Source organism: Eretmochelys imbricata, chromosome 7 (genome assembly GCF_965152235.1).
Source record: "Eretmochelys imbricata isolate rEreImb1 chromosome 7, rEreImb1.hap1, whole genome shotgun sequence".
NCBI classification, from domain to species: Eukaryota; Metazoa; Chordata; order Testudines; family Cheloniidae; genus Eretmochelys; species Eretmochelys imbricata.
This window is the reverse complement of record NC_135578.1, coordinates 22,906,143-22,921,859: the sequence shown is the minus strand read 5'-3', so window position 1 is coordinate 22,921,859 and position 15,717 is coordinate 22,906,143. Positions and strand designations below refer to the sequence as shown.

At 44.4% G+C, this 15,717-nt stretch overlaps 1 protein-coding gene across 1 annotated transcript in view; it reads right to left on the bottom strand.

Moving 5' to 3' along the window:
* Positions 1-8,068: 8,068 nt before the first annotated feature.
* PODXL2 (podocalyxin like 2) overlaps positions 8,069-15,717 on the bottom strand; it is a 37,715-nt gene continuing 30,066 nt past the window's right edge. The window contains exons 5-8 of the mRNA XM_077821468.1: positions 13,606-13,762; positions 11,884-11,945; positions 8,966-9,145; positions 8,069-8,278 (exon numbers count right to left, since the gene is read on the bottom strand). Coding sequence (XP_077677594.1) covers positions 8,069-8,278; positions 8,966-9,145; positions 11,884-11,945; positions 13,606-13,762 — 609 coding nt within the window. The remainder of the gene's footprint in view (positions 8,279-8,965; positions 9,146-11,883; positions 11,946-13,605; positions 13,763-15,717) is intronic.

The following is a 15,717-nucleotide window of genomic DNA, read 5'->3' as shown; positions in this document are numbered from 1 at the left end:
GGGGCACAGGAAATACAGTTCTGTATTGTAGTTTAAATACATTATTACTCAGAGTTCTGTATTAATATGACTAGTAAGAAATCTATTTGTCAAAAAAAATTTCCTGAATCTTTTTTGTTGTCTGTATTGTTACAGACATACTTGCTGACAGGTATTTTGAAATAAATGACCAAAAATAATTTCAACTGGTGTGACTATATTGTGTTATTTTGACAAATAAAATATGCAGAATTTTACAGAATTTGAAAATATTGTGTGCAGAATTTTTAATTTTTTTGCACAGAATTCCCCCATGAGTAAACTATATTGGTTAAAAAAAATCACACCCCTAGTTGGAAGCTATAGTGGCATAAAATATGTGCCTAGACCAGGTCTTAGTCTCCAGCTTAGCTTTCCCACCTCAGAGCATTTATAGGCTGGCCAGTCTCCCTACATTTTAATTAAAGTCTTTTAGTAAATTCCCTTAATGAACATACACTCATAGAGAAGGCAATTATAGAATCAAAAAAATTAGAGACAGATAAGATGTAGGTAATTAGATACAACAGTGTGGGAGCCATATAAACCTGTAGATAGGTTGATCAGTTTATCCATCCCCTGGCCAGTACAGGATCATTCTCTACCGTATACTCTCTAGTGCTTTGTCCTGTCCCATTTTGATGGATCATCCACCACTTCCCCTGTAAAATGCTGTTAGATCTCATTAGTAGACATGTTTCATGATGGTCTATATTTTTCTTTGCTTATTTTCATTCCGTTACTCCTGGTTACAGCCTCTGGGCCTTTCTAAATTATTCCTTTAGCTCCTGGATGTTTTGAGCCTTCAGATACTTGCAGGTGGGTTTCTGTTGTGTTTTAGCCAAGCAATAAACGTAACATACATGACATACATACATGTACAATATGTATGCACACAAAGATGTGACACACGTGTTCCGATCCAGAATGATCTTCCCCTGTGATTATAAACTGAAACTTTGGAAACCACAGAAGCAATGAAATTCTATGTTTTACAGTTTATGGCAGAAACTGAAAAATCCACTTGTCAGTGGTGAGTAGGAAACTTTCCTCGTTAAGTGGGATAGAATTTAAACTTTCATGTCAAAAAAAAGTATCTATCCCTTATGGTTTAAAACACTGGCTCTCAACCTTTCCAGACTACTGTACCCCTTTCAGGAGTCTAATTTGTCTTGCCTACCCCTAGGTTTCACCTCACTTAAAAACTATTTGCTTACAAAATCAGACCTAAAAATTAGGGCTGTCAAGCAATTAAAATAATTAATTGCGATTAATCGCACTGTTAATAATAGAATACCATTTATTTAAATATTTTTGGATGTTTTCTACATTTTCAAATATATCGATTTCAATTACAACACAGGATACAAAGTGTACCGTGTTCACTTTATATGTATCTTTTATTATAAATATTTTCACTGTAAAAACAAAAGAAATAGTATTTTTCAATTCACTTACTACAAGTACTGTAGTGCAATCTCTTCATCATGAAAGTTGAACTTACAAATGTAGAGTTATGTACAATAAAAACCTGCATTCAAAAATAAAACAATGTAAAACTTTAGAGCCTACAAGCCTTTGTTCAGCCAATCGCTCAGACAAGTTAGTTTACATTTGCAGAAGATAATGTTGCCTGCTTCTTGTTTACAATGTCACTTGAAAGTGAGAACAGGTGTTTGCATGGCACTGTTGTAGCCAGCATAGCAAGATATTTACATGACAGATGTGCTAAAGATTCATTTGTCCCTTCATACTTCAACCACTATTCCAGAAGACATGCCTTCAGGCTGATGATAGGTTCTGCTCGATAACGATCCAAAGCAGTGCAGACCAATGTATGTTCATTTTCATCATCTGAGTCAGATGCCACCAGCATAAGGTTAATTTTCTTTTTTGGTGGTTTGGGTTCTGTAATTTCCACATCAGAGTGCTGATCTTTTAAGACTTCTGAAAGCAAGCTCCACGCCTCATCCCTCTCAGATTTTGGAAGACACTTCAGATTCTTAAATTTTGGGTCAAGTGCTGCATCTATCTTTAGAAATTTCACATTGGTATCTTCTTTGCATTTTGTCAAATTTGCAGTGAAAGTGTACTTAAAACGACCAACATGTGCTGGGTCATCACTCGAGACTGCAATAACTTGAAATATATGGCAGAATGCAGGTAAAACAGAGCAGGAGACATACAATTCTCTCCCAAGGAGTTCAGTCACTAATTTAATTAACACATTTTTTTTAATGAGCATCATCAGCATGGAGGCATGTCATCTGGAACGATGGCCAAAGCATGAAGAGGCATACGAATCTTTAGCGCATCTGCCAGGTAAATATCTTGCAACGCCAGCTACAACAGTGCCATGCAAACACCTGTTCTCACTTTCAGGTGACACTGTAATTAAGAAGTGGGGAGCAGTATCTCCCGTAAATGTAAAAAACTTCTTTCTCTTAGAAATTGGCTGAACAAGAAGTAGGACTGTGTGGACTTGTAGGCTCTAAAGTTTTACATTGTTTTGTTTGAGTGCAATTATGTAATAAAAAAACCCTACATTTGTAAGTTGCACTTTCATGATAAAGAGATTACACTCCAGTACTTGTATGAGGTGAATTGAAAAATACAATTTATTTTATCATTTTCACAGTGCAAATATTTGTAATCAAAAATAATATTTAAAGTGAGCACTGTACACTTTGTATTCTGTGTTGTAATTGAAATTGATATATTTGAAAATGAAGAAAAACATCCAAAAATATTTAATAAATTTCAATTGATATTCTATTGTTTAACAGTATGATTAATTACAATTATTTTTTTAATTGTGATTAATATTTTTGTTAATCGTGTGAGTTAACTGCGATTAATTGACAGCCCTACTAAAAATACAAAAAATGTCACAGCACACTATTGCTGAAAAAATGCTTACTTTCTCATCATATAATTATAAAATAAATCAATTGGAATATAAATATTGTACTTACATTTCAGTGTATAGTACATACAGCAGTATAAACAAGTCATTGTCTGTATGAAATTTTAGTTTGTACTGAATTCGCTAGGGCTTTTTTATATAGCCTGATGTAAAACTAGGCAAATATCTAAATGAGTTGATGTACTCTCCACTGTGTATCCCCAGGAATACATGTATCCCTGGTTGAGAACCACTGCTTTGGAAGAAAATCTTTCAAATGAGACCACTAAATTCTGTTTTCCTGAGTCTGCACACAGGCAGCTTCAGTGTCTCTGCTCCTGCTCATAATTTTCCCAAGAATCATCAGTTTGATGTTAACACCTTTGTGGTGAGTTACAGTGCTCTGCTATTCAAACCAGTATGCAGCAAGGAAATTAATGAGAATCATGTTAATTTCTCTCTGCAACTGCTACTTTAGAAAGCCCTGAGCAGGAGCTGAAGCTATTCATGAGAGAGGATGACCCAAAATTAAAGGCTGAGGAAGAGTAGTGTCATACAGACTCTCTCTTTCTCTCTCACAGATACACACATTCTCTCTAAGGAATAGCAGGCAGACAGCTAAAGGAACAACAGATTCCTTTAGCAGAGACACTCTGACACTGTACTTATTAGCAGCCAGGAGGCTGGAAGAGGGATAGTATAGTTATTCTTCCATCCCAGTAGATAGGAGGCTGGGAACACTGGTGGGGTTGAGAGAGCAGCACTTCCACCAAGTGGGGAGAGGAAGGCTTTATGTTTGTCAGCCACCTATGAGCTGGAGACCCATACTGGAGGTGCAGCGTACACCAACAGAAGTTTTTCTGTTGGTGTAGGAACATCGCTTCCTCCAGCAAAGCCAGCTGTGTTGATGGAAACCCTCTTTAGTCGACATAGCTTTGTCTACACTGGGGGGGGGGGGGTCTGTTGGCACAGCTATGTTGGGCACAGAGTAGTGTGGTGGTTTGGGTTTTTTAACCCCTGGCTGATGTAGGGTCAATATAACTTTTCAGTGTAGACCAAGCCTAAGCTTTCTTCAGCCACGGCCGCAAACAAATACAAAGGGTGGCTTGCTGTAGCCAAGTCCACAGGAACAAGGAATTTGAGAACACTCACTGCTGTCTAAGCTAGAGGCTATTGGCCTAATTTTCAGTGGTGATGAGCACACACTGCTCCCACTGATGCAATGGGAGCTGAGGGTGCTCGGCACCTTTGAAAGTCAGGCCCATGAACCCCGAACCCACTCCACAGGAAAAACTCTTGCTGCTGTATTGCCAGGAACTTTGTCTGTGGACGGGACACATAGGTTATTGCCAGAGAGAACAAGCAGGAAAGGGTAAAAAGGATCCATTGTTGCTTTCAAAATAATCATTCTAATAACTTCTATAATAATATCCCTACATTTTATGCAGCATTGTGCATCCAGAGGGTTCTCAAGGCAATTTACAAACTATACATTGTAATGAATTGCTTGCTCACTACTGGATACCTTCCCCACACTCTACACCTAGACACATAGCCTATAGTTTTGACAAGTCTTAGCATGCATCTTTATCCATTTGGTTTCATCTCTAGCTTAAACAACACAGTGGCCACAGGTCCCATTCCAGACACCCCTGGGCTACATTTGGCTAGCGGCCTGTACTTTGACCACCCCAAATAGGATTTTACCCCACCAAACATACAGGCTGTAGCTCATTATGTTTCTGGATAGCCATTCTTCTTTCTTCCTTCCTACTTACCCATCACTCCAGTCAAGCACCAACTCACATCTTTTCTTCATGTATGCTGTTCACCACTAGAGACAGCTATTTTAAAAACCTTTATTTCCATGCAGATGCATCTCATTTATGGGTACGTGTCCTGTGGTGTACTGCAACATCTACTACTGTCTGTGCATCTCAGCTCAGAATTCTGCACTGTGACCGCAAAGAACAATAGATCAACTCCCTGTTGTTGCTTTGCAGAGGTAAAGCAGGGGTGTGCTTACATAGCACGTGTCTCACTTCACCTCATACTGAACCCTCTGATCACAAGTGATCTCAACAGCTACAGAGTATCAATAAGATGTGAGTCGTTATCAATTGAATGTGCTAATAAAAATCACAGGAAAAATGAGCATTCACAGTTAAGAGAAAACTGTCCTTTTTTATTCATTTAACCTATAACTACCAGAAGCCACCAGATGTCAGTGTAACCTAATACGTGGCCGACGGGACTACAAAGAAACCTTACTGAATGCAAAGTAAGTTTTTCAACTGTCAGCCTATCCTCTGTCCACTTTGGTGCCCAACACTGAGGGTTTATGTTAAAAATAAAAGTGTGACAAAATTATATGAACAGAAAAGTTTCCATGATTTAAACAAATAATTAATAAAAAAAATATGTTTCTTTTCTTCCTTTAAACCTCCCTTTGCAGCATTAGAAACCCAGAACACAAGAACCAGAGTAAAACTGACTAGGAACACATGGCCAAACCTGCACATGGATGTCAATAAGAGCTCTTTGCTCATGGAAGGATTGCAGGATCAGGCCCATGCAGTGTAACTGATGCATGAAGTTTCACCCTCCCAAGATCAGCCAAATGCAAATAGTAAATTAAGTGGGGAAGGCAGATTTTTAAAGAATTTCAGTTTTAATAGTAAAATGCTATTAGCCACAAGGCTTTTGGAGACAAGGTGGGATTACATAGCCAAGCCACACCTCCTCTGAGATGCTTCTGAAGCAAGTGATCTGGCCACTGTGACAGACATCCAAAGACCACTCTAGACTTGTGGTGAGCTCCTAAACCTCAGAAGGAAGAGCCAAATACTCTTCCTTTTTGCCTCCTGAGATACAATTAGGGTGCTACCCTAACCATAAGGAACTGGAGTAGCAAGCCACCAGAGCTTGGTAGCTGGCAGCATTCAGACCTAGAGCTGCTAATTAATAAGCCTTGATGACAAACCTTTAACAATTTAAAGTTTGGTGGGTCCCTGCCATCTCAACAAATGCTGGCTTATGTCACCGTTGGGCTTCAGTATTAGCTGATCAGCTCTCTGCTGTCTCTGTACATGGTGAGAGGATATGAAACGAAAGTGGCAAAGCAGCCCAGCACTGAAGGAACAAGTGAGGGAAACCAACAAAGGAAAAATGTACTTTGTGTGGGTGTCCTAATCCATGTTTGATTTAATATGATTTTATTTTTTATAGTAGCTAATGAATATTAAACATATTTAATGAGGATCAGTACCTATATTATTAACATTATACTGTGGTGCTGCCAAAAGGCCACCAGCAGGTTGGGCTCCATTGTGCTAGGTGCAGTATAAACACATAACTTAACTCAGTGTTTTATTTATTCACCATATAATGTCTTAGATTTTATATAGCATCTCTTCATCCTGAAGAACCTCAAAGTATTTTCAACATAGTGGTTCTTGATTCCACAGCACAGACTGATTATAGTCCTGCATTATTCAATTCAGCTGAGTTGGAAGTCAGTTTGTATGGAAGATGCTATGCAAAAATGAATCTGTATTAACAAGCTCATTTGTATCCTCACTTTCAGCACTCAGATATCAGTGATGAGCATCCTACAGACATAGATAGATAGATAGATTTGAATTACAAGTTAATTGCTAATCCTCATTAAATACATTTGGATCTTTTTGTACAGTTATTCCCTTAAAGACCAAACTTTAATAGCATCTTGCCGCAGGCAGCCAGCCAGCCTGAAAATGGAAATATGCAAAACAGGGTGAAGAGGGGAATTTCTTACGTATTTATTTTGGACCCAGGTCCATGGAACAATGAGGAGAAAAAAGGGACAAAACACTTCAAACTTAAGAACAGTAATTTTGAGCATCATGATTTAGGCAGGGCTGGGAGCACAGTTATGCATATTCAAGTTCATTTTATCACATCCTCAGGGAGCTGGGGCCTTAAGGTTTGCCCAAGGCATGCCTGAGAAGCACTCCTATGGGCGCTTAGGCTTGATTCTGAGCTCCCACTGACTTTTATACTAGTTTAAATGCAATAACTTCAGCGGAGTTACTCCTGCTTTATACCGATGTGAATGAGAGTAGAATCTTCTCCCTTGAAACAGATCTGGTAAGGTCCAAATGGAAAGGGGAAGTTTTCAGTCTCTGGATCTTATTTTCCTTCATTAAGATGTCTCAGCTGCTCTGTATGTTCATCTCACAAGATCAACCACAACTGGAGGCCATGACCATGGAAAATGGGATAGGAGCAGAAAAGGCCTCCTGCTCTAAGATTTAGACAAGGGATCTTGTGCTGATGTAACCTCCCAAGCTTCCAGGAGGCAGGTAATTGTCCTTTTCAGGTGAATTCCCACCCCACACTGAAGTACCAGCGGAGGCTCTGCAGTGCAGCATTGAATTCTCTGCAATCATCCAGACAAACCAGGCTAGGTTAAAGTGCTCAAACTTTTCAGTGCTTGTGTAACCGAAAAGGAATTGGGGAGGCGGGGGGGGTAATTAGGCAGGGATGAGAGCTCACAGGAAAATGATTTAATCTGAACAACATAGCAGCCCGTCCCATCAGAAGCTGAAGCAAGGGCACTAGAGAATATCTGATCTTCATACCTGCACAGAATGCAAACTCTCTGCCCAGGACATCACTTTGCTTCCCAGATCCAGAACAAAACACAGATTTTCCTATTTCACCTGCTGGGACAGATTCTGATTCCAGCTCCAGGAGCCAGTGAGGTCAGGGTCTGGCCTGCCGTCTCCCTGTTGGGCACCCAGTGTGAGTTGACTCCCCAGTGGCAGTCACTTGGTGTCCATCTTAGCCTCATCATTTTATTTCCCAAACCCAGCCATGCTCAGCCGCTACCGGAGAGCTAAGTAAGTGCATTTAAAAGTGATGAGAAAAGCATTGGTGCTACTGATAGCAAAAGACACATACACATACACACCCCAGCGCCCCACCCGCCTCCCTCCACTCACAGTGACCCTTCTCGCTCCAGGATTCGGACGCAGCCTCAGGACCACGACAAGAAAGAGTCACTCTGTCCCAAGCCCTATAAGAGGTTCCTGAGAAGCTGCCTCTCACCTCACAGTCCTTAAGTCAAGATAGGATAGACATATATTTAAGCTGTTTCTCTTTTTAAAGGTGTGTATCTTCCTCAAACACATCTGCGTCCTCACTTGCCCGCTTGGTGATCAGGACATCCCAGCCGTCGGGGCCATTGATGGCACCCCCGCCATTCACACTGGTCTTCTTCTCTTGCATCTCCGACTGGCTGTCACTGGCTACGTCCAAGGTGGGGTTGTCATGGCAGCCATTCTCCACGAAGCGCAGCTCCTCACCGTGTGACTGGAAGGGGGAGGGGGAAGAGGCAGGGTGGGACACAGAAACTGAGAAAAGCTCCCAATGCTGCAAAGGCGCAAGGCCAGGGCCAGATCTTGCTCCTGCTCAAGTCAATGGAGATTTTTGCCATTGTTTTCATGGGAACAGGACTGGGTGGAGTTTGTTCATGGCCCCATGTGAAGGTCAACTGGCCCTCGTGGTGGAAAGGAGGTGGCACATGCCAGAAGCCCAAAGGCTGCACCTATTCTATATAAAATGGAGCCACCTGAAGTCATAACTTTAATATCAAGGGGTAAATTATGGTGGATAACATTGTTCCCAGCATGCAATGCACGCTGGCTGCTTGAACCAAGATGGAGCATGGCATGCTAGGATCTGCAGGCAGCATCTCCATATTAAAGATGGAGGTGACTGCACTGAAGAACTCTTTGAGCTGGATCTGGCCCACTGCAGGTGATGCTTCAAATGCTATTGGGTTAGTGCTCTCTTATTGGATCTATCAGGGTCCCGAATTCTAAACTGGACACGGCCATTGACCCACAGTGATCTGGCCCAGGTGTTTTGACCAAACTCATCTGGGAAGGTGGACAAGGAGAAGGAATATATCCCCTGCCCACCCAGCCACCCCACTCCTTCCATCCTGAGGGATAAGAGCCAAGTCCAGATGTCTTCCCGCACCCTCCATATGCTCACCATGTTCTTCATCTTGGGCAGGCGCCTCTGCCAGCAATTGTAGATAAGCCCCATGATGATGATGATGGCACAGATGGAACCGATGATGACCAGCACCACAAAGAGTTTCCCATAGTCACTGCGGGTCTGGCTGGGCCGTGACTGGCAGCTTGTGGTGGTTGAGTAGTTCTGGATGCCGATCTAAAATTAACCGAAAAGAAAGGCCTGCTCAACCACTTGGGGGTTAGAGGAGCTGCAGTCACTGTCCTGTGCAGAATCCCAGAGCCCTGGCAGTGTGCACAGGCTCACTGTGACCAACAGGGACAAGAGCTAGACTGGTGGGATCCGCTGTGGGATTATGCTGCACAGTTGGAAGGAAGGAAGCACATGACTCAGTCTAATACTATCTACAAATCTTCCATGAGGCCACGGACTGACAGTGGGAAGAAACCAGACCACCAGGTGTTAACCCCTGCTCTGGGCTCACATAGGTGTGCAGAGTGGGGTAGCAAGGCAGGGGCTGTGGCTCAAGTCCATTCAGAAGGAGGAAATACTCTAGAAACAGCTACCTGGAGGGCAAAGGGGAGGAAAGCCTTATGGGGGAGGCAGAACTACTCACTCAGCTGAGTGTAACCTTGGGTGTGGTGTTACATGTTTACGCACTAACCTACTGTTCCTTTTGCTCTGACTTGGGCTCACAGGAGTGCAGGAATAAAGTTCTGGATAAAAATCTCCTTCGATGGAAGACTGGCATTCTGTTCCTACACGAGTGACCCACTTGGGATACTGAATATTCGAGAGGCCAATCAGACCCATGGGGTAACTGCACTGTAGCTGGGAGTGAGCCTCCCACCCTGGGCAGACGGACTTGTGCTAGCACCACTGGAGCTAGCATGCTAAAAATAGCAGTGTGGATGGTGTGGCTCAGGCGGAGACTTGTGCAAGCCCACCCGACTCTGCCTACCCGGGATGGGAGGCTTGCTCCCCACTGCAGTGTAGACGTACCCATGGAGTGTTCACAGAAATGATCTTAGTGCATTAACAAACACTCGCTTCAATCCACAACACCCCTGGGTGGCAGGTAAGGCCCCACTTTACAAGGGAGAAACCCAGGTTAAGGGTCTTGCCCACAGTCACAATGGCAGATCAGTGTCATAGTTGGGATTAGAACATAGGAGTTCCTGACTCCCTGTCCTATGCTCACTCCCCCAGGCTACATACTCCAGACAAGCATGATACCAAAACTTTAAAAAATAAAACAAAACCTTCCCTGCTAGAAACAGGATGTCAGCAAACAAAGCTGAACATTGCTGATTGGTCTCTGTGACTTGGCAGATTTCAAAAAGGTTATGTATCAATTCAATAGTATGTATGAAGAGTGTAAGAGAATATCCTCCCTCTTTCTTCCAAGCTTATGATTACATAAGGTCTCTGTGATAAAGAGTCTGTTTCATTACTGATGCAGCTGGAGAATGAATTCCAGGTGCTGAGGTAGAACATAAGTTATGTAGGATCTCTGCAGATAGCTTTATTGTTCTCTCAAATAACAACAAGCAACGAGCCTTGAAGTCTCCTCCCATATTTTCCATGGAAAGGACAGTTCAGGGTGCTGGTACCTTATTCACACAATTTCAGCAATGCCCCTCGTAGGGCTTTTAGGACTTTCTCTGGTGTAAGCCAATCAATACCACACTGAGCACTTAATTTGTTTTGTCTAGGTGCTCTGGATTGTTAGGTTAGGGCAGTGGTCCCCAACCTTTCTGTGGGAATAGCACATTCCTATTCCCACAAGAATGTGGAGGGCGCCAGACACCTTGCCGCCAAAATGCCGCTGAGAAGCGGCAGCGTAAAGAAGCGTTGCCGCTGAAATGCCGCCAAGAAACGGCAAAGCTTCTCGGCGGCATTTCGGTGGCGCGGTGTCCTGCGGGCGCACACAACTGCCCCGGCGGGTGCCACTGCACCAGCGGGCACTGTGTTGCGGACCCCTGGGTTAGGGGAACACATGCATCTGCCAACACATTCTGGTCTGACTCTGCTCTCACTTACACTGGAGTAATTCCACTGAAGTCAATCTAGTTCCACCAGTGTAAGTGAGAACAGAATCAGGCTCTTAATGCCTTCAAGGCCAATGAGCTAAAGGGGCAGACTCATAGGAAATAGACTAGTTTGCCTTCTTCCCTGCTCCTCATCTAGGGCACCAAGGTTCTTAGGGGAATGTTTGGTGAGTAACAAGAGTCTGCTATGGAATTCGAATAGTGCCGTCAATGAGAGAAATGGAGTACTGAAGGCTGTGATGTCAGAGGGGACTGAAAAGCAAGCCTGAACACTGGGGGGAGTGAAGAAAGCGAGACACAGCCTCCTCCATTCATCAGGTGTCCCCCTCTCTGGAGCAAATCTAAGGTTCAGCTCTGCAGCATGGTCCCCTTAATACAGGGAATATGATAACAGGCAAAAACAATTAAAAGATACTTCCCTAGGAAACAGAGGGCTGAGTAACCCTGGAGGGCACTCTGCCCAGTGCGGGAACTCACCTGGACTGTTCAGCAGAGGCTGAGCAACTACAGGCAAGAAGAGCTCTAATTGGCAATACGGTGAGCTGGACAGATCTCATCTTTTTATAAAAAACCGTACAGACAAAATCTGCAACCCATCCTGGCAGATGGTGGTGTGGGGAGCAGGGTAGGAGGGATTGGTTTATGCAGGATCCCCAAAGTGTGGACAGCAATTTCAAAGAAGCTTTCCAGAGACAACAGATGACCCCATAGCCAGTCACTCTTAATGGGAACTGACATCTGATCATTCTGCAGTCACCAGGGAGGGAAGAGGGGGTTCTGCCAATTTGCTTATGAAGGGTTCAGAGCCCCCTTAGACTGAAGCATGATCCCACTTTAATTGAACTGGCTGCCTTCAGCCTGTAGGTTAGGCAGACAGGTTCTTACCTCAGCTAAGCTCCTCTGAACATAACCCAGTGCCATCAGGACATCTTTCGTAGGGACAACACCTGGTGAGAAGAAGAGAACCAGATGGAAGTGGTCAGCCCTACATGCTCTGCTTTGCCTCACGCTTTCAGCATATCAGCATTCCCTGGGAATTCCAGGGCAGTATGTGGCACAGAAGGGGACAAACATTTTATTAGTTTACAAACTATTTTATGAGGTAAATGTTTGGCCAGGAATTCCAGGTGCATGCAAGTGCAACTGAAAGTGTGGAATAACTGGAATCCAAAAATCATGGGGCTAAGCACTGTGCTACTCATACATACCTCCGCCAAAGCATTTCAGCCCTGACTTGCAGCACTCGCTACTCCTGAGTGCCCACACAGCTCTGCCAATACAACTCTCTCCTGACCTGCAGCATCCTTAAGGATATGTGTTGTGCGCTGCAGGGATCCCTAGCAAGGCAGCCTACCAGGCATGACACAATTGACTGTCAGGAGGCATACTGCAACAACTTTGTTCCTGGCAGAAAGAAATCTGCAAAAGCCTCCCTGCTAGGGAGTCACTAACCATCACTGAGTGGCCCCCAAGTGGCTTCCTTCCCACAAAGCTCACAGGATATTCTCCAAGCTGGCAAGCCAGAAAAGCATGACCTTTCAGTAGGATTTGGAGGCCAAAGAGTATTGCTCCCTCTCCAGGTGCCTCTCCAGTTTGGTCCAGCAACAGAGAGAGAACCTAACAAAAGCCTCATTCTTCACAGCAGAAAATGCTTCAGCCCTTGATGATTCCAGGGTTCCAAACTGGGCACAGAAGTCCATTTCTGACAGCTGCCCAGCCTGGCTGTGCTGCTAGCATTACACAGCCCAGCTTCTAATCCCCAAGGGGATCCCCTCCAATAGAAAGAAAGGTTTACTTTAGGGCCGCATGTGCTTACAAGAACCTTTTTAATGGTACATGGCATGGTCCACAGTGTTAGGAGAAATGCACTAATTTAAACAAGCACGTAGAACATACCTCTTAAATGTCAACATTATTTCCCAATAACTGTGGTGCACTTTATAACATTACTTCTTACTTGCCCTGTATGAAATAACACAGTTATAGGGCCTTCCCCATCGAGCCTATACCCTAAACAGACTGCAGAAGCAGTACAGAACAGTGACAGTCCCAGCTGATCAGAGTGTTCCCATTGGGATTGCTTTTCAATGGATATGAAATAGTTCTTCTAACCTCACTGGGTAGCATTGGCAGGCTCTGCAGATCTGAACAAAGAGCAGACGATCTCACGTGCTGCAGCAGAAGAGGGAGGGAGGCACAGAGGCAAGCATGGGAAAAAAATGCACAAAGATGAATGTGTGCAAGGATAAAAAGGGAGGGGGTGAAGCAGGAGGCACTGGAGGAGTGAAGGGAGGAGAAAGATGAGAGTAGAGCATTGCAGAGTCTTGAAGGTCAGGAGGAGAAGCTGGAATCTGATTTGACTGGCAAGAGGGAAAACCACCGCAGGACTGTACATGGGGGGGTGACATGGTGCGGGCGGGGAAAGAGGCTTATACTCTATGTACACACAGACAAGCCTGCAATCACCAGGTTTAGCTAACAGAGGCAGCATTGTATGGGATAGCAGGAGAGATAATGTCACTATAACCAGGAGAAAAATTGGCAGTTAAAGCCAGATACCCCTTCCCAGTCCTACCACCACCACTCAGCTTTTCTACCAACACTTACCCTGCTCCCCTGCCAAGGTCATTAGCAGGTGCTTGTCATTCTCATTGGGTTTGCTCAGAGAGATCAGCCACTGGGCCTGTAGTCCATCTGCCTGCCTGGAGAAGGCATCCTCTACCAGAGACAGCAGCTGGGGACCCTTCTCCAGCCGAAACTCCTCCTGCAACAAGGAACATTTGAAAGCATCTTACCCTCCTTCATGGCAAAGACGAACCAGTGGAGTAGAAATACAGGGACAAATGCAGACTTGGTGTAAGTGAGTGCAATGCCACTGACTTCAATGGAGTTATACCTGTCTACAGCAGGGCTGAATGGGGCTGTTGGTGGGATTATCTTGTGTGTGGTGGCAAGGGAACAGTACAGGCTCAAGGGATGGTTTAAATTTATGTGTTAATTAAGTGAATTTAGCACTCCTGAAAGCAGCTGGCAGTAACCACAATGCAAACCATTAATGTGCTTGTTCCACATCCAGATCTGCAGAGGCTCTTCAATCAAGAATCACAACGTCTCCTTTCAGTCCAGTACTGGCCCACACAGCTGTGCTGAAGCACCTCAGTCCTAACTTGTATCCTCACCCTGGGTTTCTCTTTGTAGCATCCTTCAGCCTCAACTGAGCCCCTCCCCGCAGCAGGCAGGGATCCCAGAATCACTCCCGTGTGCAGAGCTGTTTTCTTAGCCTAAAGTAAAATTGTTTCAGAAGATAAGAAAAAATGCCAGATCTGAAGGGAAGGCCTCAACTCTCGCAGCACCCGGCACCGGGTCAGGGGGCCCAGCTCTGGCTGACATGTGCCATTGCCTGGCAGCTCCTCTGCCACTTTCCCACTCCTGTGTTTCTATTCTTGTCTGCAGTTGCCATGCCAACCCAAAGGCCACCCGGATGATTAATAAATGCTGGCGCTCCTGGTTGCCATGGCAATCCCAAGTGCTCAGGGCAGGCACAGGCCTGAGCAGTGAATGGCCTAATTGGAAAAGACACCTAGGACTCAGGCCTGAATCACAAGAGCCCATGAGTGCCATGTCTCACCAGGCGAGGGCTCTGGATTTCAGCTGAGGGAGCATATGCAGCCACTCAGGAGAGGCATGGGAAGAGGGCACGGGTAGGAAACTGCTCCACAACTTCACCGCGGGGGCCGCCTGCTCAGAACCACGCACAGGGGCCATGCAGCCAGCATTGGCCTAGTGGCCAGCTCTCCACATTGTGACGCAACCACCACCTATGGCTCAGCAGGGGCCTGGGGATCCTGAAAGGAGGGGTAGCATGCTCAGCCTGAGAAGAATGGGGATGGGGGAGAAGAATATTTGAAGTAACAGAAGCAAATGAGACAGAAGAGGCCCCAACAGCTCCAGCAGTTCTCCTTGGCTGAAAAGACGGCGGCCATGACATAGTTTTAATCCGGCAAAAGGATAACTCGCAGTGCTAGAGAGACTTCAGGCTCAAATTGCCTGTGAATGGAGGCAGGGCCCTGAATGGACATGCATTATTGTTAGGTCCAATTCTAACAGACATCTATGAGAGTTTTGCCCAAATAGGAACTGGGCACTTAGAACCCATTAGAAAGATAAAGGGACCCAGCCAATTTGGGTCTACAATGGAGATCTTGGTAAAAGCGTGTTTGTGGTAAGGGGTACAGAATCCTAGGGCCCAATCTTGCAAGGTGCTGAGAGGTGCCCGTTGACGCTCAGCACATCATAACATCGGGCCCTTAAAACAAACAGAAATATCTGCATGATTTTTTCTAAACTAATTTAAATAAATCAATAAATCACTTAAAAATGCAAATACTATCTCCTGCCGCACTGAAAACCCACACAAAACCCAGAATGCGTCTAGTGTACAGGAGCCAGAAAGCAAAACTGATACACTCAGTGGAAGCCAACCTGTCTACTTGCACTGTCCAATCTAAATGAAGTTCAACAGACAGTAAACAAACTGCATCAACTGTGATGGCGGGGGAAGAGGGAGTTTGACGTAAACAACAAAAATCCTTTCAGTTTCAATCATATAAAACAATAATACAACACAGGGAAGGGAAACATTTGTGTTAAATATTTAAGTTGACAGGTGTCCCTTTGAATAAGGTTGAGGACAGCATAAACCACTTATTGGGAATATTT